General features: G+C 34.5%; 1 protein-coding gene across 4 annotated transcripts in view; it reads left to right on the top strand.

The window, feature by feature from the left end:
- LOC120630283 (glycogen-binding subunit 76A) overlaps positions 1–27,029 on the top strand; it is a 70,904-nt gene that overhangs the window by 20,823 nt on the left and 23,052 nt on the right. Inside the window, exon 1 of one of the 4 annotated variants that reach the window (XM_039899460.1) lies at positions 4,138–4,297. The exons of 2 other annotated variants lie outside the window; for them this stretch is intronic. In XM_039899460.1, coding sequence (XP_039755394.1) covers positions 4,286–4,297 — 12 coding nt within the window. In that variant the 5' untranslated portion in view covers positions 4,138–4,285. Of the gene's footprint in view, positions 1–4,137; positions 4,298–25,868; positions 26,348–27,029 lie in introns of those variants that run through there. One more of the 4 variants, XM_039899458.1, reaches the window with a different exon arrangement.

The following is a 27,029-nucleotide window of genomic DNA, read 5'->3' as shown; positions in this document are numbered from 1 at the left end:
AAATGTCTTGAGCCGGTTTGATTGTTTCACTATATACTTCAAGCTTTTGCTTCACTGTCCTCAAAATCATCATTTCAACCGATAGGAATCCGCTGGACATATGTATTTTGTAAGGCGTTCCATACTCCACGGTCATATGCCGCATGTGTCTAGCAACTCCCAGCGACTCGCATGATGTCGGCTGCCAATCTAGTGGAAGGTCTCAACAGTGTTCCAGTACGAGAAACACATTGGGACCCCGACACGCCCATCGAACCTCCATGTTATATGCTTCGCAGCTCGTTAATCTATGTCCGTAACTCTGGTTATTCTAAGGATATTATCATTTCTAATTAAACACTACAGATAATCCGAGCAAAGCTTTTTCCATTGCCCGCTAAGTGAATCTGAGCCTTCTTATGAGGTCATGAAACATAGTCGTTAACTACCTATGCTTACTGTTGCCCGATAAAAATTAAAAATATATAAAACATAGTATAAAGGATTACCTAAAGAATAATAAAGGTAAGGTATGAATTATTGGTCTAACCAGGTTGCTTTTTTAATAACTTTAAATATCAATATGACTTTGTAATAACAAAAAGAACACCCGGCTTGGGCTTCTTATTTGACCAGGGCTCGTTGGAACCCAATTAGCTTCAAATTTGGGTGAGTGAGATTTTTTATAGGTCAAATCGTCCGCGGCTGTTTTGTGAAAGCAGTCTATTCTCTTCTTTTTTTTCTTCTTAATTCAAAGGTTGCCTGGCAGAGATCGCTATTAAGCGATAAGGCCGCCTTTTATATTCTACTTCTTTCTATATGTTTCTGTTTTTATTATATTTTGTATATGTTAATGTTGTGGCATACAAATAAAGAGTTTAATAATAATAATAATCGATACTGAAGCCAGAACTTATTAGTTTCATCTATGGAAGATAGGTTAGTGAGAGAGTACAGAAAATTACCAACCATTTATCAAAGGAAATTAGCACACATAAACACAAGTACAATAACGATCTGCATAATATGTGTGTGTTGAATCCGTTTGCCCCTCAAATCTCAATGGTGTCAAGACAAGTTTAGATGCACCCGAGCTCAGCGGGCTGATGTATACAAACTTTATCCGCGTGCCAATTTTTCGCCGATCCCGCCCACAGCAAGTATCTTGCATATTTATATGCGACATGTTTTGAACGACAGACGCTCTAGTACTTTTCCACTGAGACGCTGATGTTGAGGAGTATTTATTCCTTATCTAAAGCAGTTAGGATGTTATGACTACCAGGCGTCATGAATAGCTAGTGCTATGCGTATTATTTTAGTCCGAGCAGGCAATGGTTCTGAATGAAAGGTGAAAAACACTCACTTCGGCCAACCTTAGTAACAATAGGCATAGTAAATTAATAGGTTTCTTCTTCTTTTCGCCGTGAATTATATTGTACCAGATGTTGCCCGCGGCTTCGTAAGCGGTCTTTTGGTTTTTCATGAATCCTGCGGGAACTGTACATTTCCCGGGCAAAAAGCAGTCTGTGTGTTAATCCAGGATATAATATATCTCTATTCCAAAACTCAGTCAAATTGGTAGATTTTGCGTGAAAGAGTAACAAACATCCATCTCCATCCATCCATCCTTACAAACTTTCGCATTTGTAATTTATGCCTTCGTGATCCTGGGGTTAGCATACGGACTATGAGGTCCTGAGTTCCCTGATCAGAGCAACCTTTTTATTACTTAATAAAAGTTAGTCCTTAAATACAATAACACCTGGTGGTAAGCAATGATATCACGATTGAAGTAGGCTAACCTGTTAGTAGGTATGGCAGTGATATAAAACTCATACCCATAATCGGTTACAACACAAGTACACAGCGTCGTACCGGAACCCTAATCGCCTGGAGTCTTTGATGTTAGGGTGGTAACTAGCCATGATCCCGATATCAGAACTGAGAAAATTCAGAAATTATAAATTTCCAAATTGTAAGAGGTACAGCACTGCTTAAACTTTATCCAGTGATTAAACTGGCTCTATCAATTTAGTTCTGGCAACAGAATTGTCACAATTATTTTATTTCACCGCCTCTTTCCTTCGATAGCGGATGTCTTCGGAGTTTGGAACGCCCTACAAAAGACCAATGTCCAGCAGTGGACGTCAATCGGTTGATTTGACGATGATGACGATGATAATTCGGTGTTTTAAACAAAATCAAAAACCGCTCCATCCGTTACAAGGATGATTTGCTAAACCGTGGCAGAAACGTGCTGTACGAGATACGGACTAGACACGGATCCAAAATATCACGAAAATTTTAAATTAAAAAGTTTTTGGCTGCACGTTGTGGCGTTCGTGCTTCGGACGAGGCTTGGTCGCACCTCGCCTACAATAAAACTCGTATAAAATGTTTGTAAAGTTTTACGGTCTAGGTCTTAGGCTTGGTAGAAATTAACCTTGGATTTTGAGTGTTCACAACTATTTATAGAAGATGACACATTGTTTAGAGGCGCTGCAGTACTTTTCCATGCAAAATCATTAACCCCGTAGCGATAAGGGGAGAGAGAGTGCTGACTTGCTCTCTGTACCCACTGTAGGTACTTGAAATAATAAGTATTAAGTATTCCGAGGGTTTAGTGATAGTGCAATCTTTATATGCATTTAATAGAATATTAACAGGCAAATGTAACGCAATGTGTGCTTGAATACAATTAATTTCTTATTTTTATAACTTTTGACATGTTTAACTTTCATGAAGTATATTTACTTTGTTTTATACATATTATATTAATTTTGACGTGTTTCTATGTATGAGGTATTCGTCGATATATTTTAAAATGAATACATTGTCACAAAGGATTTTTTTATCCACTAAAAGATAGTCCTTAACTGCAGCCTATTAAATTCATACCTCTCATCATTATCATCTTCATCATCAACCTATTACCGGCCCACTACAGGGCAGGGGTCTCCTATCAGAATCAGAAGAATTTAGGAAGTTAGTAAAAGTTAGTAAAGCTACCAAAACGCAGTTGACCAGCGAAGTGAACTTGACCCCTTTGCTGGCCAAGTGCGTTTTGGTAGACTTCACACGCCATTGAGAACATAACGATAACTAGATAACTCTAAGACGCGCTGGTTTCCTCCCGATGTTTCCGTTCACCGTTAAAGCAAGAGCTATTGAGATGAGTTGCTTAAATTAAAATCGCACATAACACCAAAAAGTTTGAGGTGAGTATCGGGGATAAAACCCACTACCTAGTAGCTTACCCACTAGACTCATATACCCCTAATATTAATAAAATAACATTAAATGAATGGTTAAAAGGTTCCCAGACAAGTACTAGGATATAATATATACAAAAATATGTATTTTTATAAATGTAAATCTTATAAAATTCAATATAGCGGTATTCGGTACCCATAATAGCTTTAATTTAGGAATGTTTGTATAAAACGTACGTTTATTATCTAATAATGATGACAATTGCATAGCACTCACTGATCACATGCTAGTGTTAGAGTTTAATTAACAATAAACAAGAATAATTAACATAATATAATATTATGCAGTCGCTATTTACTTGAGATGCACTGATAGCATTTTGCAGATACAACTAGTTCGAAAACTTCCCTACTATATATTTACAAACAGCAGAGAAAATAACAGGTTAGAGGTTTAAAAAAGGCGTTATTCGTTAAATGCCCAAGGTTATTTACAGATTTTGCAGTTCAGGATTATATTTGGTATTTGTAAAGGAAAAGCGAAGCGAAACGTATCGTGGGTACTCTATTTTTCCGCTTTGATTTAATACTATATAGTACAGAGAAAATAAATATAGGTAGTCAAATAATAAATGCCTGGAAGTCAATAGAGCTTCTTTAGATCCGTCTAAATCGATCGCAAATATCTCTGATAAAATTCTGAAAATAGAGGTTTCTTGATGCATGCTATAGAGTGTTTGAGGTTTAGCATTACTCCACGACAAATGCCAGACATAACTTATTTAGCCCACACTTGTGCACCGGGCTCATATTAATAAATCAAACGGTCTTGTATGCATCACATAGGTAGGTAGTACTCAAATGTGTTTATTGTGTACATAGTAGAACCTATCTTAATGTGATGTCCGTTCTGGATTGGTGCCTATGCGCGGGAGTCGGGACCTGCAGTCTGTAGCGAATCTTCCCGACGTGAACATCTCCTGTGCGATCTGTATTACGTTCTGATTTGTGCACAGAATAATTGTTTTGTTTATGACGATGAAATTGATTGCTCTTGGTGACAGCGTGCTTGTTTAGTGTTCTGTCATGAAATGGATTTGCGGGTAAGGATCTTTTGTTTTTTAAGAAACCTATCATTATTTATTATAAAAAATTACCTACCGGATTATTAAGTAGAGTTTGGCCTGTTATTTCTGTATAGGTATAAACAGGTTTAAATAATACAAAAAGTGATGGCGGTGTTGCCGGGATGCGACGGCAAAAATAAATCGATTGCGCTGGTTATGAAATGTTGAACTAAATATCTAACTAGCTGGCTGTATTTATCCTTTACCATTGCCACCATCCATTGAAGCACTATCCACGTCCCCGATAAGATAGTGATCATTACACAGTGGAATAGATGATGAAATCTATTATAACAGGATCAATTTGTCAGTGCATGAACATACAGCAAAACAAATCCATCAAAGATAAGACGAATATATTTCAAGCGAAAATTTGGGACGTTTTTGATATAGTTCGATTTAGACCTACTAATGCATAAGTTTAAAGAATGTGTTAAAACACATTTATTAAAGCGAGGTTATTATACAATTGATGAGTTTCTTAATGACAAGGTTGCTTGGACGCATCCGGCTCCGCTTTCATCTCTCACAAGATAGAAAATTGAATGTTAAAATGTAAAATGTAAATTTTTGATGTTGGAAAAGAACCACTGCTGAGTTTCTTGCCGGCTTCTTCTCGGTAGAATCTGCCTTCCGAACCGGTGGTAGAGTCACTACACACGGACAGACTTGACGTTTCAAAAGTGCTTGTTTTAGGCCTACTTGAAATAAATGAATTTTGAATTTTTGAATTTTTAGGGGTTAATTTGATAAAATAGAGCCGACCCGAGTATCAATCAATCAATGAGATTTAAAATTGTGCTTGAGCTTGTATGCAATTCCTTCCGTCGGAGGAGCCCTTTTTGTAGCTCTAGTATTTATTATATTCCTTCGTTTTTCCTGTAGTTTTTCTTTTTGTGTGTGTAGTGTTCTTAACATATGAATGATTGAAAATAATGTAGCCTATCGAAAAAAAAGTTAAAAAGATTATATCGATTACATAGAGGGTACAATTTGGTTACAAGCGAACACTGCAAGCCGATCGAAGGCAGTAGTAACATTTCATCAGTGACCAAAGGAATAAAATGACATAGCAATAGATGTAAGAGAGACCTAAAGTAAAATTTTATTCATTCATTAGATTTCATTTTAAGTTCTAACTTAGCAAAACCAAACTTTATTTAAGAGAGCCGGCTTTTTATACAGCTGAGTAAGAGTTCTGAGTTTCAATTATTATGTGAACAATTACTATTGATTGCCGGCCGGCCTAGACTGCTTATTTGTAAGGATGTAAAGCCAGCGCATTTATGGTTCATTATCCTTTACAATTTCGACTAAACCTTTCTTTGCTGTAGAAAATTGTCAATCATGCGTCATTTTGTAAAGCTTTGTATAGTACTGTGTGTTTATATTCTTCTTCTTTTTGAAGCGGTGATAGCCTAGTGGTTAGGACTTCGGCCTCACTTTGAGTTCGAATCCCATAACACGCTACGAACTTATCTAAGTTATGTGCGTTTAAAATATCGCTTGCTTTAACGGTCAAGGGAAAACATCGTGAGAAAACCGGCATGCCTGATAGTTCCATAATAAAATAATGTTCTCAAAGTTGTGTGGAGTCCACCAATCCGCACTGAGCGTAGTTGATTACAGCCTAAGCCATTCTCATGTGCGAGACACCCGTGCCCTACAGTGGGCCGGTAATGGGTTGATATGATGATGATGAATGACAGTAGTAATACTTGGATTGACAGCTAAACACCCCGGTGCCTCGTGCGTTAGCTCCTAGTTAGTGCTGAGAGTTTTCTTGACAGAAAGCCTAGGATCTAAATATTGTTAGCGGATTCGAAAATAGAACCTTTTGATCCGTAGTCAAACATACTTACTACTATCTGTGCTACTACGAGTATGTCGAACATATCTTTTTTTTTTTTAATCATTTAGGTAATTACAATACCTTAAAATTTTGAATTGCAAGCCACGAAACACGGATTATTGTCCTAAAGTATTGATTAATGATTACATCATTAGTATGCATTCAAAACATTGACATTATTAGCCTTTCTATCGGGTAAACATTATTATAACTTTAATATAATCACTTCTATTAAATAATTACACAAATAAGTAGGTATTAACGTGTTATGCCTGTAAGAAGTAGATCTACCTAAGTATTTCAAGCTATTAATATACTCTTTGCTTTTCACACTCGGAGTGTCTATTTATAGCAGAAATCTAAGATGGAAACTTTATTCCAATGTAGGTTTAACCAGGTATTAAATGTTAACGAATAAAAGACAGTAAGCTGGCAATTTGTGACGCTCCGATCTTCTCCTAAAATATTAAGATATATTTTTTTTATTAAACTACTTTTTTTTTCTTTATACTATGTATTTTCTTTCCCATAGGAAAAAGGCAAAGGTATATTCACCGTAGAGCCATGTCTTCAGTGTTTAACAATCATTTTATAAAACAACTACTTTTTTTGGCAACTCTAATTTGCCTATGGTGCATGTGCGTTATCAACTAATGTATAAATGACTGTTTTTAGGATTTTAGCTTATTTTTAGTTAAAATTTTTAAGGATGGTGGTTTAACATGCAACAAAATAGACTTGTGTCATAAAACTATGACTTAGTTTTTGGTTTAAGATAAAGTAAAAAATATCCTATGAAAACTTAAAAAGGTTTTTTTAGGCGTTAGATGATGTAGGTAACGACCAATAACCGTTCATTCATCAACTCACTTGATGAATGAACTTTAGCTTTAGAATTGCCAATTGATGTAAAGATTGTTTTGTAGTTAGAATGCATTCATTCCAATCACTTTACATTAGGCATCTGTTAATTTTTACCATATTTGGCCCGAAGCTATTACCCTTGTACATGACAAATGGATGATATGACAGATCATTATCACTGGTGTAAAAATGAGAGAAAAACTTTCTGTCTGTGTCTGTGCCAGACCAGAGAGCGCTAAACCATAAAAAACGCACCTATCAATGTGGCTCAGCCATAGAAATCTTATGCCCGTTTTCACTAAAGACGGTCAAGGCAATGCCTAAGTTAGTAAGGCCTAATCAAAAAAGATTCCTAGGCATACATTTACCTAGCTCAAAATTAAGCTTAATTTTCTATACTCTGTACGAATCTGTGTGGTGTAATTTATAATTTCTTCAATCCTTATAATCCATACCAAACAGATCTTCGGCAATGTACCCTCTACGCACCGAAACCGGAGCATCAGCAACCTCTGGAGATGTTGAGTTTACAATGAATAATTGCCTAATTGAATAATTTAAGTCAATAAGTATTGTAAAAATTATAAATTACACCATACAGATTCCCCTGCTTTTTGCGGAGTATAGCAAATTAAGCTTAATTTTGTATCTAACTATATATGCTTCTATCCAATTTGTATCTAACTATGTATACTTCTTCTATGGACCTTCTTTTAAATATTTCGATATGATTTTATTTGCACATCGAAGGTTGGGTTGTGTAAAATACAGTGTGTCATATGGGTATTCATGTGCTACAAAGTATAATTAGACTAAATAAAAGTGATAAGTTGGTAAATAAAACTTTGACCTTTCACACTTTATCTAAACTGAGTAGGTACCTACGATCGAAATACCTATTTGGACCTGCTGTTTATTTATATTTTACTAAACTCAACCAATTGCTTAGTTTGTCTTGAAAATAGTTCGATAACATTCACTTGAACTATCACTATAGATAGGTAGGTATATTTCTCAGAGTCTGCTTTCTGAGTACAAGGCTGTGGGTTCGATTCCCACAACTAGAAAATATTTGTGTGATGAACATGAATGCTTTTTCAGTGGCTGGGTGTTTATCTGTATATTATAAGTGTTTATAATTGTTTATTCATAAAAAAATTTAATCAGTCATCTTTGTACCTATATAAGCTACGCTTACTTTAGGGCTAGATGGCGATGTGTGTATTGTCGTATTAATTTATTTATATATTGAATGCAATAAAACAATATTTTTTTCGCCTATTTAAAAACAAGCTTAGATTGTGTAATGACTTGCTAAAGTAAAAACTTGTAATCGAGCCAAACACAAAGGATCTTCCTTATTTAGTTAAGGTGAAGGGGTTCATGTGGGCCCTGGATTCCAACTAGAGTTGAAGGATCCAATGAGCTCAACTATAAAAAAGTTACTGTTATGTACCTAGTTAAAAAGTTTATAAAGCCACCTTCCCGCTTTACATTAGCTCAATGGTGCCGTATAGGTAATTTACACAAGTTCTCAAGAGCATGAGAATGGATTGAACCTTTTAACTGAAATTTACGGATAAATAACGCAAAGCTTTCTGTTTATAAGTTTGTAACGTAAGATCATAACAGTGACGACTGTCTAACTGACAACCTCTGACAACTGAGTCTTGGGTGCTGTACTTCAACACCTAAGATTTTTAACAATTATTCATTGTAAAGTCAACATCATAGTTCATTGCCGAAGATCTGTTTGGTGTGGAGTATAAGGATTGAAGAAATTAGGAATAACACCATACAGATTCTCCTGTTTTTCGCGGTGTATAGCTAATTGAGTATAGCTTAATACTTCAATATGCTCTACTTTACTAATGTATCAATAAGTAACTATCAGGTGAAAATGCAATAAAGCGCAAGTAAAAACCAGTTATCATTTTTAATATGCCCGGAAGAAGCTAATTAATAATATAAGAAATAGAAGCTTGGAACAATAAATGTGACATGCTCCAATTTATGTATTTAACCCGACCTGACCCGAACGTCCTAACATTGGATTTCATTTTGTTTTTATCACGTACATACTCAGGGCTGTCTCTTGCCAGCAATATTTAAATTTTACTTATATAATCCAAGAATTTACTCAAATCAATCTTTAAATTTATTAAATCGATATAACGATAATATGAATAAATATTAAAGAAAATATGGTGACACTCAAAACAATGGAATTAGTTGGTGATTCGAAATCACAGGATTTCACCCATCCAGTTTACGCATTAGATATACCTGTACGAAATAATGTATTCAATGTATTATTGTGTATATGCAACAACAAATACGAATATACATGAAAGACAAATATCTAGGACAAACTTGAGGTTCATCAAGTAGACCTCAGTTTCTCATGTAAGATGGCCGGCCACTTTATACCGAATAAGGCGCCCTAAATACGAGTACAATGTGGATACAAATAACTCAAATTGTACGCATTTTCTATCCAACTGTTCGATCTGGCAGCCCTCAATACTTAAATAAAGATAAAGTCTTGTTATGCTGGAGAAAATATATAGTTTAGCTCCAAGTAGGTTATAGGGTTATCGGTTATCACTTTTACTTCGCTCGGACATTGTGCTGAGGTAAATTATTGAAAAGCATCCTATGGCCTAGTGGTGCAAGTAGAGGCGCTAGGTTTAGTTAATATTATCAAAACTTTGCCTCATTCGGATATATCTATCTATCTCTATCGACTTTTATGTACCATAAATCTGCAGAGTTCTGTTTTTCGTCATACCAATCAGATTGAAAAGATTGCATTGCATTTTATTGTCAATTCCTGAGGGAGGCTGTTAAGTAACATCCATGAATAAAATCATTTAAGTAACATCAATAATCAAACTAATCATTTAAGTAACATTTCGCTGACAATGCACATTTACGTCTATGAAAGTCAAAAATGGGCATACAAATTTCTACTAGGTACTAATACTTTTACGTACCTACTAAGTACTACGTACGTACTTCATGGCATGTGACCTTTTAGCAAATAAAAAAAACTCTTTAATTTTTTTAATTTTTTTTATTATATATAGAGAGTTTTTTTATTTGCTAAAAGGTCAAATGCCAAAAGAGCCACAGCAAAATAAATGATTTCATCAAAATAATAATGCGGTATATCCTTTTTCATATATAGTAATAGTATTAGAAAAATAAAAAAAAGGATAACTACAATCATTTATGAGACTTATTTGAATCGTTGATTAGAAATGTATCTTGTACATTTCTGGTCAATCATCAATCATTGTCTATCAATGGGATGCAATCATGCAACACGTCACATCGCTCGTGTAACTCCCGCGTAGGTCATCTTTAGTTATTATAATATAATATGGACACGTTTTTAAAGTTACGTACTGTTTAACAGCTCGGAACACCCCTTAGAATAGGTGTTATTATTTTAATCAATACCCTTTACAACTGTCTCTCGCTAAATTTCAAATAGCTTTTATACTGCATTTTCAGAATATTTATTAATGAAAACTGAGAAAAAAATTACTATAACGACTTTTAAATAACGAACTCTAACATTATTTAGACGAAGCAAAACCTATCGTAAACTCTTATCATTAGTATACTAAAAGCATCTAGTTATCAGTGGCGTGCATAGAAGTATGCAGATAATATAAAATGAAGAAAATCTCCAGTACAAGTTATAAATACTTATGGGTAGGCTTTTAATAACTCTTACAATGCCTATCCTTGATTTGTTTGTTACTCACACTGGAGGTTTTCTTCATTTTATACCACCTTCATACCCTGTGCATACCCTCTATGCACGCCACTGCTAGTTATCACCGGTATTTATATCAAACTACCATCTAGAAATCAGGGCAATATTATATTTTTAACAATCACAACATCAAATAGTTAAGAGAGACCTTCTTCAGACCTTGAGGTACAGCAGTGGCCTGTTATAGGCTAATATTGATTCAATCATTGAATCACAACAGTTTTCAGTATTCATGCAGTTCGGTATATACGGATGCAATAGAATTACTCATTAGTGATTCTATTGCATCCGGCCGAACTGCACTCTCTTAATTATTAGTTATTTGTTCAGGCTTCCAAGAGATACTTATAAATGTATTATTTAAATATATAGTCACGCATACGGGACGGTTAAGGTTATCGGGCATAAACATGTCCCCAACTGGAATGCGCAAAATATAATTTCTGTCGCGCCGATGTTTTTATATTTATTTTTAGCTTCAGCAATATTTGTGTTAGCCTTAGCTTCATTTAAAAGCTCTTGTTTATTTTCTCTTACTCATTCGTCATCAGAAGTTGGTATGGCTTTTACGTACTATTTTAATACTCTGGTTATATGTACAGATTTACTAAAATATTTCTTACCGTTTTATACATTTATTTGGTTTGAATTATTGTATCCACGTTTTACAAGAGGATCAAATATCATGGATTCAAGAGCTTCAATCATCAATGTTTTATTTATTGATCGCAGCTCACGAGTAAAATGCTCGATTTTTGTCAAAATAGGTTGTTTAAACCGTGGCAACTATTGGCTCGGAAAGTTGTAGTAAGTACCCGGATTGTCACTGAAGGGCACACCCAAACAAGCATATTATTACTTCAATCAAAGGTCTTAATTATATTTTGCGTTACAAATAATCACCACTAATTAATTAATTAATTTTATCTAATGTCTCAGTATGTCTGATCTTCAATCTCATTACCTCGCGTTTACGGAAGAAATGTAGAAATAGCAGAGATTATAGGTCAATGAATAGGATGTCTCGATGATTCTTACGTCGACGTGTAACATAGTATTATATATCTTTGTTTACCTACACGTGGAGTCTCTGTAGATTAATATCGAGTAGTAAGAGTAATGCATTTTCATCTAACCTATTAAAGGGCGAACTGAAATAAAAAGGCTAATTCAAAATCTGAATAGATTATCCTTAAGTTCTTAACCTGGATGAAGAACGATTTGTCGAGAAGATTTATGGAGCTTACAGGCGAGTAGTTCTAGCAGTCATTAATCTTAATATATATATCTTTAAAAGATCCTTTCGGTAAAAGATAAATAGCCTCAGAACGCTACAGAGACAGTTTTTCAAATGTTAACTGTTAAAATTAAACTGTACTGAAACTGCTTTAAGACGGTTTAAACGGTGAATTAATAATAATTTTTCAACTCAAAGACTAAAAAGTTAGATGTCTAAACTAAAACTATTTTAGTATCTCACCAATTAAAGCGACAAAAAACTTATTATGAATAAACGGAGAGAATTGTTTTTAAATAAATATAGGTATATACTACGAGAATACACACCTCGCCATCTAGCCCAAAATTGTGCCCCATTGTGTTATGGGTACTAAGATGACTGATGAATATTTTTTATGAACAATACACATAAATACTTATAATATAAATATAAACACACAGACACTGAAAAAAGTTCATGTTCATCACACATAAATTTTCCAGTTCCTCCAGGCCTTAGACTTAGAAAACAGGGTCGTTGTCCACTGCGCCAATCGGCCGCCAAATAAAATGTACTCGTACGTTGCGCTATTGGGCCACCTCTCCAGCTCTGTGTTGCAGTACAACTTCAGTAGGCAGCATTTTATGAACTAAAGCTAATTAAAACAAACCTTTTAGCATTTACTTATCTACTTTATTATTAAATAGAAATTCAAACTTATTACTATATCTGCCTAATAAAAATAGCTATATAATATAAATATAACAAAAAAGGTGGTAAACAGTATTTTTTTCCAGACTACCCTGCCGAAGGCGTAGCGTGGGGTAGATAGTGTGGGTGTACCCAAAGGTGAGTTGAGCTAAAAATAGTGTGAATGAATAGATCAACAAACTTCTATAAAGTAACAACAAAAATATTCGTTATTTTCTTGTTTTATATTAGCAGTTAGCATATAAGCTTAGCCCAGCCACGCGTTACTGTAGATATATAAATAGTAAATATATAAGATAATAAATTTAATCGTTTGAATTTTCTATTCCCATGACAATTTCAGCTTGGTTAGGACTTCGGCTACACTTTCGGCGGGCCGAGTTCTTATCCCAGCACGCAAGTATATTTTCTGAGTTATGTGCTTTTTAAGCAATTAAAATGTAACTTTATTCAACGGTGAAGGAAAATATCGTGAGGAAACCTGCATGCCTGGGAGTTCTCCATACTTTTCTCATAGGCATGTGGAGTCCACCAAACCGCACTAGGCCAGCTGGGTTGACTACGGCCCAAACCCATTGTAGAAGGAGACCCGTGCCCTGTAGTGGACTAATATTGGGTTGACGATGATGATTATGACGATGATGACAATTTAGGGATAAAAGATGTATAAAAATGCACATAAATTTTCGAGTCAGTGGATCATATATTATTTTAAATTGTATACAATAATACAAAAGTTGAACTTCTGTGTTTAAAGACTAGCTGCAGCTGTTGCTCGGGAATTTGGGTTGTTTTTTTTATCCAAGATTCCTTTAGTTTTCCGGGATAAATTCCTATATGCCTCTCTAGGATGCAAGCTATATCTATGCAAAATTTACCGATAACCGTTGAAACTGTAAAACCGGTCCTAGCATGTCCAAAGGTTTTATAAAAGACTACAGGACACGGGTCTCCCTTTCAGAATGAGAATGGTTTAGGCTGCAGTCCACGCTGGCCAAGTGCGAATTCGTAAACTTCACAAGCCCTTGATAATATTATGGAGAACTCTCACGCATTTCATTTCAACTCTCCATTTTTTAATTAAAAATACACATAACTCCGAAAAGTGCATGCCGGGGATAGAACTGGGTCCCTTCGAAAAGGAAGCTGAAACCTTACCCGGTACCACCGCTTCAAATAAAACGACATATATAATTTAAATTTCAGTATGGCTTAACTATTTAAAACTGAGACTGGTATACAAGAGCAATATTGCATCTAGGTACATTGCATCTGCGCGTTTCGTTATACGATTGACGTTTCGGCTATTGTTGTCCATGGGTGTGTTTGTGTGTGTGACGCAGTCACGCTGCGTGCTCGTCACGCTGTTTTGCGTCGCGTCACATCACATGCCACTGCTGTGGGTGGTACCGCGTAATTTCTACGAACAAAATAGGTATTTAGCATTTGGAACGATCGTGCGACCTAAAAACATGATTGCTTGTTACCTTCCCATTGGCTATCGACCGGCATGGATATTTTAGGAAGGAATTCCGTATAATAGAACCAAAATAGGAGTTTATTAGGTAAAAGTGAAAGTTAGGACGGCCGTCTACCTCGTTACAATGTAGGGCTTGTTTTTGCTAGTATGAAATAGTATCTGGGAGTTGTTTCGTAGACACGGTACATTTTAGAGTTTCCAACTAATCAGAAGTGATAATAGCGAAAGCGATGGATATTTGATGAACGTCTTAATAAAAACCGATTCTATTTATATGAATTAACCTATATCTATGCAATATCCTGTAGTATTAATACACTATCATCATCGACGACTTTTTGACGACCTCACTGGCTCAGTGATTAGCCTTGTGGTCTTATAAGTAGTAGGTCCAGAGTTTAAAACCCGGCGAATGATATTTGGGAACTTGTGATAACTGAATTTTCTCTAGTTTGTACTGATGGGAGCCTAGTTAACGCCAAATTGGCAAAGCTATGCCACCAAGCCATTTAGCGTTCCGGTACGATGCCGCGTAGAATTACCGGTCTAAAAGGGCGTGGTTGTGACATGAGCTTTAACAACTTCGCCTTAGGTTTATCGATGCAGGGCGGCACTTTGCAGGATGTTTTCCTTGCCTTGTGAAGTTGCTCTGTTTGAAGTTTTCCACTAACCATCAAATGGGATATCTGCTCGGTTCGTCAATTATTATGACTATAAAAAAAACGATAAGATGTCTGGGTTTAACTGCTACACCCCTAAACGCTTAGCCCGCTAACAATTTAAACTGCACTGTAACTTACCACCTGGTGAGATTGCAGTCACTTGTAGTGGAATAATAAAACAACTTCATAAATTAGGTAAAAATTATTGATTAAATATATAAAATCATCGAAGAACGTTAATGTATATGAACGTTGTAAACTACGAGATGGCGCTGAGCTGTTCGTATGAACGGTTCTTTTTTTGACGGTATTCGATAATTTCGCATCAAGCCTTACCACCTGGTGAGATAGCAGTCAAGTTCCTCCTTGTAGTGGAATAAAAAAACAACTTTATCAATTAGGTACCAGTTATTTATTAAATATATGAAATCATCAAAGAACGTTAATGTATTTGAACGACGTAAACTACGCGATGGCGCTGAGCTGTTCGTATAAACGATTATTTTCTTGACGGTATTCGATAGTGTCGCATCATCCCTTACCACCTGGTGAGATAGCAATCAAGCTCCTTGTAGTGGAATAAAAAAAAACAACTTCATCAATTAGGTACCCATTACTAAATATATAGAACGTTAATGTATTTGAACGTCGTAAACTACGCGATGGCGCTGAGCTGTTAGTATAAACGGTTTCTATTTTTGACGGTATTCGCTAATGTCGCTGAAGGTCAGTGCCGATGCGCGCTCGCCGCCCGCCCTCCGAAAAACAAGTCTCTTACTAGTGCGTTGACCCGTGCCCATATGTATTAAAATTTATTTTAAAATTAACCTACAATTGAATTAATGCGACTTTATTTGTAGTTTTACACTTTCTTGAATCGCCATTGTGTTTTGTTTTAAGTTATTTGACGTGCCCCCGTTCGGGTGGTTTTTTAAAGTAATACATAATTAAGAAATGCCCTTTGATGCCTTGAAAAAATTGGAATCATAACCATGAAATATGTTACTTGGGCTTTCATTAAAAAAAAAACGTGTTTCACTATATTTGATAATACTCGCCCCAAACAGGTGACATATTCTTTTTTATTCCACTACGTTTAGTCCTTGACTGCATTTTTACCGGGAGTAAGTAGTGATGCAACTAAACAGCTTTTAAACCTTACTTCCGTACTTTCTGGAAAAGGCCATAGCTATCGCATAAACAATCTTAATCTTCAGATTAACAGATTTGCTTGCTGGCTAGTTTAAATCATAGCGATAACCTTTTAAAATGGTGCTTTTTGATTGCAAATATAATGAAACGATAAAAATGGGAACCAGTGACACAGCTTCTAAGATAAACTAATACTATTTATATCATATAATCGTGCTGAATTTACAACGACAGGTTTATTTATAGTCTACAAATCTACACGAATATGGAAATATACATTATTGTCGGCCATTTCACTAGTAATAGGCTCTACCGCTTTTAAGGTATCGCGAGAAGGTAGAAATGGCGCATAAATCTCAGACGACATCATTTATCGGGGCCTCGAGCCCGTACATTATGGGGTCGTGGTCTATAATTCAGTACTCTATACTGTATGGTATACACGTAGTCTTAAAGTCGCTTTCTAGCATCGAAACACTCCCAGTCCCGAATATAATCTCTTTTTGAAATTATACTTGTTTTGGCGCTTTAGGGAAAAAGTGCTCGCGCAAACCGTCACAAAAAACCGACACCATGAAGTTAGCTATAGTCAACATTTTAGTTTTTCTAAAATAGGTTTGACATTTGACTTTCAATAATTCAAACATCTTTTTTCTATTGTTAGTGTAATTTTTTCTACAAACGTATAGTAAGGCAAAAGATTAAATTTATGAAAATATTACATAAGTAAACACGTTTTTTTTTCTTAAATCAATAGCCTTTAACTGTCCACTGCCTTTTGCAAATAATCGAAAAAAGCTCGAAGACTAATTTAGATTTTTTTTATCTACAACAACCGTTGTCTGTGACTACACTCACCTACTGGTAAGCGATGAATCTAAGATGGTAGCAGGCTAACCTGTTAGGGGTAAGGAGTTTCTTCGCGGCATCGTACAAGAACACAAAATCAATTGGCGGCACTTACCTATCTGTCGGCAGTGGCGTGCATAGAGGGTATGCACAGGGTATGCAGATGATATAAGATTAAGAAAATCTCCAGTAAGGGCTATAAAAACTTAAGGGTACACTTTTTATAACTCTTTCAATGCCTATCTTTAAGTTAACTTGTACTGAGATTTTTTTCCATTTTATATCATCTTCCCGCATAGTGCATACCCTGTATGCACGCCACTGTCTGTCGGTAGGATAGTAACCATGACCGAAGCCTCCTACCAGACCAGACCAGAGAACATATCCGGGGATCATATCAAGAATTCATATTTAAACAAATCAGTTTTTTTATATTTATCGTAATATTTGAGACTGATGTGTTTATTGCGGGAATGTATGTCCAATCAGAGAATACCTAGTAGTACACCTCATAGGTGTACAAAATATTAATTAAGTATACTTATTGTGAAGTTCAAACGTATTGACAGAACTTCTTGTTTAATTAAACGAATTAAGTTGAATTTTGTGAAAGTTTAACTTTATTTTGATGTTTAAAGTACACTACCTATTTGGTAAAAGTAATCGATTTGAATTATTGTCAAGTATAGGCATAGCTAGGTACTTCTTACTTTTTTAACTGATAAATTGTTTTATTAAATTTCCAAACCGGGTCGAAATAGAGTCCCGAAGGTATTTTAAGCATTCAAAAAATCCTGGGCTTAGAGAAAAAGAGCTAGGACCGAATACTCTAGGCATTCCTTATGGTTATAGGTGTAAGTAAACTTTAGAATGAAAATACTTAATAACCTCTTTTTCCAAGTCGGTCGATAATTAATTAATGAATGAATGACCCGTTGTCATTTTGATTCTATCCGGATATAAGACATTTTAAACATATCATCCAGTTTTGTATTTTCCGGTCTTTAATTTATGTTGATTCCGGCCATCAGCAGTTATATAACGGATATACCTAATATTAATAGAATCAACATATTATTATGTTAACGCAATATTATGTTTTAAAGCCATGTCTTGTTGCTCAGTGATATGTTTCACTGACTACGGTGAAATATAAATAGTATTTATCTGCTCGAATATGTGTATAAAATGTAAGTCACAATCACTTTTCTAGTTACAACATATTCTACTGTTTCGGCATGCAAATGTGCAAATAATTATAATTACTAATAATGTCATTTTAAAAATAATTCAGTCAGTTAATATTTTAATTTACCAAACACAATGTCATAAAATAATAATATGATTACAAATTTAATAATAAAATAACATAAAATAAATAAAGTTAAATAGAATATTGTAATGAATAGCTATTATAGATATTCATTACAATTTGTCATTATAATGCAATAATTCAAACATGTACCAACTGATAATAAATTATTTTCGTATGCTGGTGATGATTGTTAAATAAATTTAAAATCATCGCCAGATGACTTACTCGTACCTTACGCTATATGGAATTGTAAAAAAAAACTAGTAGGTAATAGAATGAGTACCTAATCTAAAGCGATACCTAACCTAATCTAGAAATACTATCTAGTACCTAATCTACAATATGCTTTATTATATTTATACGCAAAGCAATATGAAACACAATTGAAAAAAAATAAAGGTACAATAGGCAGCCTTATCGCTTAAAAGCTATTCTTACTAGGCAACCTATCAAAGGACGTGTAGTTTAGAAGAAGCGTTCCTTCAAAGCACCTCAACCCATTATCGAACGCGGGACTCCCACAGTGAGAAGGGGTTAAGTCAACAACGCTGGCCCGGTGCGGATTTGCGGACATTAATTATGATAAATTATTTTTGGTGTTTATTTGCCCCACTAACGCGAATGATTGTCATAAAAAAAATACTATTATATAATTTTTAAGGCAAAACTTGGGCAGTAATGTTGATTTGGGGAGTAAGCTAATGCATGAGTGACAAGAGCGTTACGAAGCGTTTGCGAGACGAACGGAATTGAGAGGGTGATTGAAGCTAGAAAGAGTGATAGAGTATATTTGGTATACAAGTGTAGGGAGAGAGGGCATTTTCTTTCTCTGTATGCCTCGTAACGTAGCTGGCTATTACGTTTTGTGTTTCTAAGACACAGTGCAGGCTCATTTCAGTCGTGTGGTCTTAAGCACACTCGTTTTGTTTAACAAAATTTGAGATAATCAGTGATACATTAATAAATAAATAACAAGACAGTATTATTGAATCAGTATTGCGCTTTAACAAGGTTATTTCATATGTAAGAGGGACGCCAGGAATTATTTCTTAAAATGATGCTGTAATGATGTTAGATCATAGATGCTGCTGTCGCTAACACGCCAACACGTAAGAATCAACTACAAATTTCGTCCAAATTGGTATAAAGGATTGAAGGAAAAAACTAATCTTGTTAATCATTTTAAACTGCTGGTAAATGATTTACTTACTACATTTACATGGTAACTCTTAATCGCTTAGCGGCACTTGTTTGTCGGTTCTTTGTTGGTAACTAACCACAACCAAAACCTCCCACCAGACCGAACCAGAGGAAGATCAGAAATTATAAATTCCCCAATTACTACTGTCGAGGATCGAACTTGGGACCTTCCATGTTAACTGCGCTGACCACTGCGTCACTTCGTCATCCTCATTTAAATACTAAAATACCTATTTTTTTGTATTTTTCAAAACAGTACCTTCCTACGTAAATAGGTATGAAGGCCATTATTTATGCTTGAATTAAAGTTAAAAATATGTTTTGAAAAAATGGTAATTAAGACACGAGAGAATGCACTTTCCTTACGTATAGTTTGAAATGATGTATTAATACCCTCGCACAATGGATACACTATATCCAAGGATTGCTGCCGTTAGCTTTTGTATAATTAAGTACAGGTTCATTCAATCGACGTGGGTACTATTTTGTGAAAGACCTTTGACTTTAACCTATGACCATGAAATTTCGTTCTAACTATCGCTTATGGTCCGGCAGAAAATCGATGACTATTGATGAACTTATTTACCTCTATTTAGTGGGTGTGTTTGTGGCATCGTAGAGCCCTAACCGATGAAGCGATTTTGATTTTAGTTTTTTTTGTTTGAAAGGCGAATTAGTAGGGAGTGTTTGATGAATTGGTGCCGAATGGCCAATCAGTTTTTTTAATTTTTAGTAAATTACCTTTTTTCGAGTTTACTTAATGGGAAGTACGTTTAAATTTTTTTTATTTGCATATTGCGATATTACATTTTCGTCTGTAGGTCACACAGTAAGTATGTTATTTACAAAATGACCTTGACCATTTATAAATCTAATGTGATCATGGTTGATTGCAAAAATAAAAGAAGAAGAAGAAACTCTTATCCGTATACAAAAATACAGGGGAAATGTAATTTTATTTAAAGAAAAAAACATAATGCTTATTACCTTTTTGTGGATTAAAGCCAAAATGCAGGCCAGACATGTACTCGTACCTACGTAGGTACATGTGCAAAATTTGTGTACCCATTTGAGAGTTACGATGACACAGCCATATAGACATATGAGGCGGTCAAACTTCTTATTTAATTATTGGGTCTACCAGCGAATTCACATAAATAAAATAATATTCCTTATCATACATTATACATGACACAAGTGTACAAAACCATTTAAAGGTCAATACTACATGCTAATTTCGCTTATGAACAAATAATTTTCAAAGTAAAAAAAAAAAAGAATTCTTAACATCTCCCTTCATGTTTTTGCCCCGAGGGCTTATAATTCATACGAATCGGTTCACCTATTAAAATGTATATGCATGTAAACAAAATACCTACATTAATACGTAAATAAATAAACGCTGAGAATATTCTGGCATATTAATTAAAGACTGAGAATCACATTATCTTTTGGAGTTGTATAAATAGTGTAAACTAAAACGGGAATTGAAAGATACGAGCTACGCGCCAAAGAACCCACCCTATCCCTAGATATAGTTGCGGTATGCACGCGACAGACCGGTCCCACAGTAAGAGTGGCATTCCTTACACAAGTAGGGTCACCAGATTATATCAGTTAGAAAAAACACGATTACTAGTGATGAATCTCGTAAGAGACCTTGCGGTGTAAGTAAAATACTTTATTCGCAACTAAGTTAGTAGTAGGCTTATTTCTGACCTTTGTTCTACGACCATCTTTACATTTTTTATAATTACTTACAGTTTTATAGGATCTCATACTTTGACGTCTCCAAAATAGTGATTATAACGCTGTGGTAAGAGCGTTAGGGATATTGGAATAATATTGTTTTAAGCAATGCTAGTAAGCAGATAGGGCCCTCTTAGAGCCGTTGCTTTAGTTTAAGTTTAGGAATGTAATTGTTATTTACCATCAGCTTACAACAATCGATTTTTTTAAATGTTTGCATTCAAAGTGCCATATAAGAGGTCTGCTTGAATAGAGTGAGTTTTGATCAAATTTTGCGTGAGTGGTAATAGCCTAGTGACAAGACTTCGGCTTCCTCATCAAGGTTTTGGACTTCGGCTGAAATCCATAACCTTGACCTCCAAAACGCCGACCTCTTATTTTTCAGAGTTATGTGCGTTTTAATTTAAGCTATTAAATATCACATACCTTATGGTGAAGAAAAATATCGAGGGGAAACCTGCGTGCTTGCGAGTTGTCCATAATGATCATTAGGGTGTGTGAAATCTACCAATCCGCACTGTTTGTTGGTTGAGTGAGTTTGGCTATATTTATTTATTTATGCAAATTGTAGAATTTATTTACAGTTCTTAGTGTATTATATACGTATACCACAAAATACTTATTAGAGTACATCAAACTGTAATTTTACTTAAACTTACTTTAATATAAGGCAAGTAATGATAGGTAAACTCATTGGGGATAAATCTGGGGAAAACCAAACGAATGGTTACCTTAACTATTACTCAGTGGCTTAACCAAATCTAGTGACCGTTGTTTAGTTCCTGTTCGTCATAATTAATGTTTAATATTTTGGTGTTGTATGTAAATATTCTATTATAATTGCTTTATACAAAGTATTGAATCTCAATTTCAAATCTCAAGTTGTAGTTATTATTAATTTAAACTTGTTTTACAGAAAACTAAAATGCAAAAAGGTTTCAAACTAAAACTATTTAAAATAATAGTTTTGAAATGCACGCTGCTTGATAAATGCTCATGATAATGTCACGTGCTACAGATTTTAAACATAATTATAAACCAAAGCACAATGAATATAGGTACATAAACAGAGATCCGTTTTAAAGCTCAGAAGCTATGAAAACCGATACGCTAATGAACTGCCTGGTCATTTAAATCGTGAAATATTCAGTCAGGGTGATATCCTACGCTATGTTGCAATCATAAAGCTTGCGTATCGGTTCATTATATCGAAATACAGGGCATGTCTGGCGTTTATTTCTGGTACAGTTATAAGGTATGGCAGTGCTTTGCCGCAAGCGTAGGGTGGCATGTTTGTAGGGAATTGGACACAAGACAGATAAAATATTTTGACTCCACAAATCTTAAGTTGGATGAAGGAAAGCAACTCAATGTTGAGTACTTGTATACTTGTCTTATCAGGATTTCATTTTCTTACAGCTTTCGAAAGCTCTAAAATGGTGCGTTTCCTTTATAATTTAGGGAGATAGAATGTGTTTGTAGTATAAGTTTCAGCCTAAGAACACATAAATTGAAAACATAAATTGACGGACGGGCTTTAAAGTAGACAACGAATTGATCCCGCAAGGGTTTTGCTTTTTTGAGATTCGAAAGTCGAAAAAGAATAGTCTACAAGATCTCTAAAGCTTACTTATTTCAATTTCTCCTGCTTTTACTTTAATGCTTTTAAGTTTTAAGAACAGACTATATTTTATGGTACTCTTGTATTTTATATAGGTATATCGTACATCTTCTAAGCAATCTAATAACTGCTGACGTTTTAACTACAACATACACGGCATTATTATTTGAGCATTGATGTAACTCTTTACTCAGGTAGGACTGGTATTGGTCCTATCTATGGTGTTAAGTGTTTGCCATTGGCACCGAAAGTTTGTCTGAAATTTGGGTGGTGGCAGTCACAGTTTTTAATCGGCATGTTGAATGCATATAAAACCGACTGTATGGTCGTCGGTTAATATAGTTGTAGGCAATCTATCTAATCTATGCTCGTAGGCGCCACTAAGACAAGTCGGTGCCCTTGTTACGAAACTTCTACTACGTAGAAAGTAATTGAGTAAGTAGGTATAGGTTTTTGTTGTAGTTATTAAACGAAGCGGCAATAGCTCAGTGGTTCGGCCCAAGTTTGATCCCCGACAAAAACTTCTTACTTTTTGGAGCTACCGAATCGTGCATGCATGTGAATTCTCTATAATGTTCTTAAAGGGGTGTGAAATCTACCAATCCGCACTTGACCGGCGTGGTGGATTACGGTCAAGTAATTCCTTTAGTTGGTTGGTAAAGTCAATAGTAATGATTATGGTTTGTTCAGTTGAATTTATACCGTATTATAACTGAAGTCAACGACTGCGAATAGACAATTGCCAATTAAAAAAAATATTTAGATTTTTCAAATAACAAAATTCTAAACATTCCCATTTTTGCGACTTAGCTTGTTTGTAATGTTTTTGCCTGCAACCCTCTGCCTAGCGGTTCCATTTGTGATATTATAAAATACCATGAAAGGTAGTAAAATACATATTAAGGAAAAAACAAAAACGTATAAATTTTACATATTTTGTTCTCTCGATAGGTAGGTACTTTAACTACATCCGAGGTTTGGATATTAATCGTTTCGCTATTGTATTCAGTAACGAAGTCCGCTCTGGGGTTTAGAAATTCTATGAATATGTTTATTGGTCGATATCCGGCCATACTTGCAGTAGACAGTTCATTCATCAGTAACTTATCGATGGAACGGAATGCATTTATCTCTAACCAGGTTTTCAACCTTTTTTTAGTTTGAGTTAATTTGAAAAAAACATTTTTTTTATAACCAAGTAAAGATTTTATAATAATAATCAATAGAAATACTTTAATTTTTGTTATTCATATACTTTTGTCAAAAAACATTAAATAGAATATGAACTTAAATTGCACGTACGTAGAAAGCGTATTTTGATGATCGTAGTGGTTCAGCACATAATATGAAATAACCATAAAATATAAAAGAAACCACACAGATTCGTCTATTCGTCACAGCCGTATCATTATAATATCAGCCAATGGACATTTGCCTTTCGTTGAGACCCATAGTTAGTTTACCGTTTGGGAACCATACCATCATCACTGGCACAATGCACTGTGTGAAGACTTTGATTTTCGGACACTACAATTGTCTGGAGTCATTATATTATTATATGAGAGTAAAAATATCATGGTTTTTTGTAAAATAAAAACTACTTTCCGAGTTTCCAATATACTTTTCCGGAAAAAAAATAATCTGCAGCACGTTTTCTACAGCTGCAGAATTGTGAATTCATCATTCACTCATTCATTCATTCATTTCTGAGTCACATGAAAGTGTTAATAGGTATGTGTATATTTGTGCAGTGCTGCATTAAATGTGTTTACAAACAGATAGTTGACCTTTGAAATGGGAAAATTAATTAACATTTTACCAGTTCATCATCCGTAACTAATTAATTGTGTAGAATTAATTTGTAGTAAATAATTAAGTTTATGTCGTTGGAATTTTACTGGTACACTAACATATGAAAAATAACAGTTTATCTAATAAATACAAGAGAACTTATTTTTTTTTAAACTGTAGATTATACCAACAGCTGATCAATGTTTTAGGTAGTCATTGATTTAATTGACCATTTTCCCTAATAATATAATCAGATAAATTCCATACAGATATAAACTATTTCAAATATAATATTATCAAATGTATAATCGCTTGGTCAACATGATATCTATCTAAGTTTTTTACGTTTGTCATATTTAAATTTTACTAAACATTGATCTAATAAAAGTAAATGAGTTTCGGACCATTTTAAAATGCCACTATGCTAGTTAAAACTGGCTTTTTGAAAAAAAAAGGATATTTTTGGAGATTGATTGATTCTAATGGCTTAAATGTTGGCTGAAGGTTAAAGACTTTAACCAACCCTAACATAAATTAGGTACCGTTTATAGGGTGTAGATATTAATAAGTAATGTGACTTTTGATGTTCCATGACTGGAATACAAGGGAATACGATGCTATTTTTTGGGTTTTAATAAACGTAAAACTTAAAATTCTATACTAAACCTACCTACGTATGTCATTTTTAAATATTAAAACTTATTTAAAAATGTATTCACTTTGGATGTTAAAGAAATATTTATATCTTATTTATTGTTCACATGCTGTTGCCAAAGGCTCGTCTGCATTATTTGGTTTTTCATAAATCTCGCGGGAACTGTACTTTTTTTCTGGATAAAGAGATTAGAGCCTAATGATTCTAGGGTATAATCTATGTCCATTTCAATTTGAATAGTCTAATAGACGATATTGCCTGCATGTTATGAGCTTTGCGTTCTTGCCAACTTACGTCTTAACTACCTTTGTGTTACAAGTAAATAAGTATCGTTTTCATATTTCACATCAAGGTTTAATTAAAAAAATATTATTAAGTATGGCAAGTTGGTTTTTGAAATGTCATTAAATAAACTGGCCGCTTGCACATCAATGGCGGGTTTCGAGGGCGCAATATCACGCGTCCACGCATGAACATCACGCGGTTCGAGCGTGAAAATTATATTTATATTCCGCAATACCCCTGTCGTTATTAAGCGATCGAGACAATACGAGATCAGAGAACCTACTACATATTGATATTGTTAATATAAACAAATTAAACATAGTAGAGTAGAGGTAGACACAGTTCATTAGATGTCTAGAATTGGAGCTACGGATAAACGAAAGCCGGCGCGAGCGCCCGGCGCGCCGCTTCGCCTTCTGTTCGCACTTCGCTCATTCGCTTCACGCGCCGGGGTCGGGCGGTCGCGTATACAAACGATCAACGCGATTTTAAACCCTACCCGCAATTCAATGTCAAAAATTTTTAAAAATAAAAATACGACTTATAAAAATCAGTTACAAAACGAAACCCTCGAAATTCAAAGTCAAAAACACGCGGACGCTGTGTGACAGTTATCTTTGGTGCCTGCAATAATAATTAGAAATACTTAATAACATTATGTTTATAAATACAGAATTATAAAACAAACATTACGCAAGTGGGATTAATGAAATAAATAAAGTGGTATATTGTGAACTTCGAAAATTAAACACGGAATTTGTGTGAAAGCAATTAATGAGTTCTCCGGAATTAAAAATGTCATTGGAACATCAGTTGCCGGTGTTGATGAAAAAGGTAGGCTTAATATTTTATAAAGTAAAAAATTTGATTAAAGTAACATTAATTACACTTAAATATAGGTTGTTATATTTAGAAACGAACTTATTTTTTATTATATTAAATTATAATGAAATTTTACTGCATGATCAGAATCCAAAAATGATGTGGAAGATAAATTTGATTTTTTTTTCCTCGGCCTTGTGTGACATCGGAGGTGTTTATTTAAAATAACTATTTTTTTTCGTTATGTGTCTAGGTCAAATCATATATTATACCAACACTCTTTTAGTTTCATCATATTTATTATCTATATATATATTATTATCATACTTACTTCCATACTTATTGGTGCTTTGCACATTGAAGTCAACTTTAATAATTCATTACCTGGCAATATAACACGGCATAGATCAAATGCGTTTAACACCGCTGCACCATAATTTTGTTTCCAAAAAACCGGGACTTTAACAGTTGTAAATAATAAAATATGGTCAATTAACTTATAAACAGTTGCTTCACACACATTTCATTAATTTAGATAAACCGGTTATGATATTTTATAAACAAACGATGGTAGCGAATCTGTATAATAACACTTAATATTATTAAACAAAGGACTTTTCTTTGAGGTTGGTCCGTTTATTATCACTGATAATAAAGTAAACAATGCCACACTTAAATCAGTTTATAGTCTTTA

Source organism: Pararge aegeria, chromosome 16, assembly GCF_905163445.1.
Source record: "Pararge aegeria chromosome 16, ilParAegt1.1, whole genome shotgun sequence".
In the NCBI taxonomy this organism is placed as follows: domain Eukaryota; kingdom Metazoa; phylum Arthropoda; class Insecta; order Lepidoptera; family Nymphalidae; genus Pararge; species Pararge aegeria.
The sequence above is the reverse complement of the archived record's forward strand: the minus strand, read 5'-3'. Positions and strand labels throughout refer to the sequence as shown.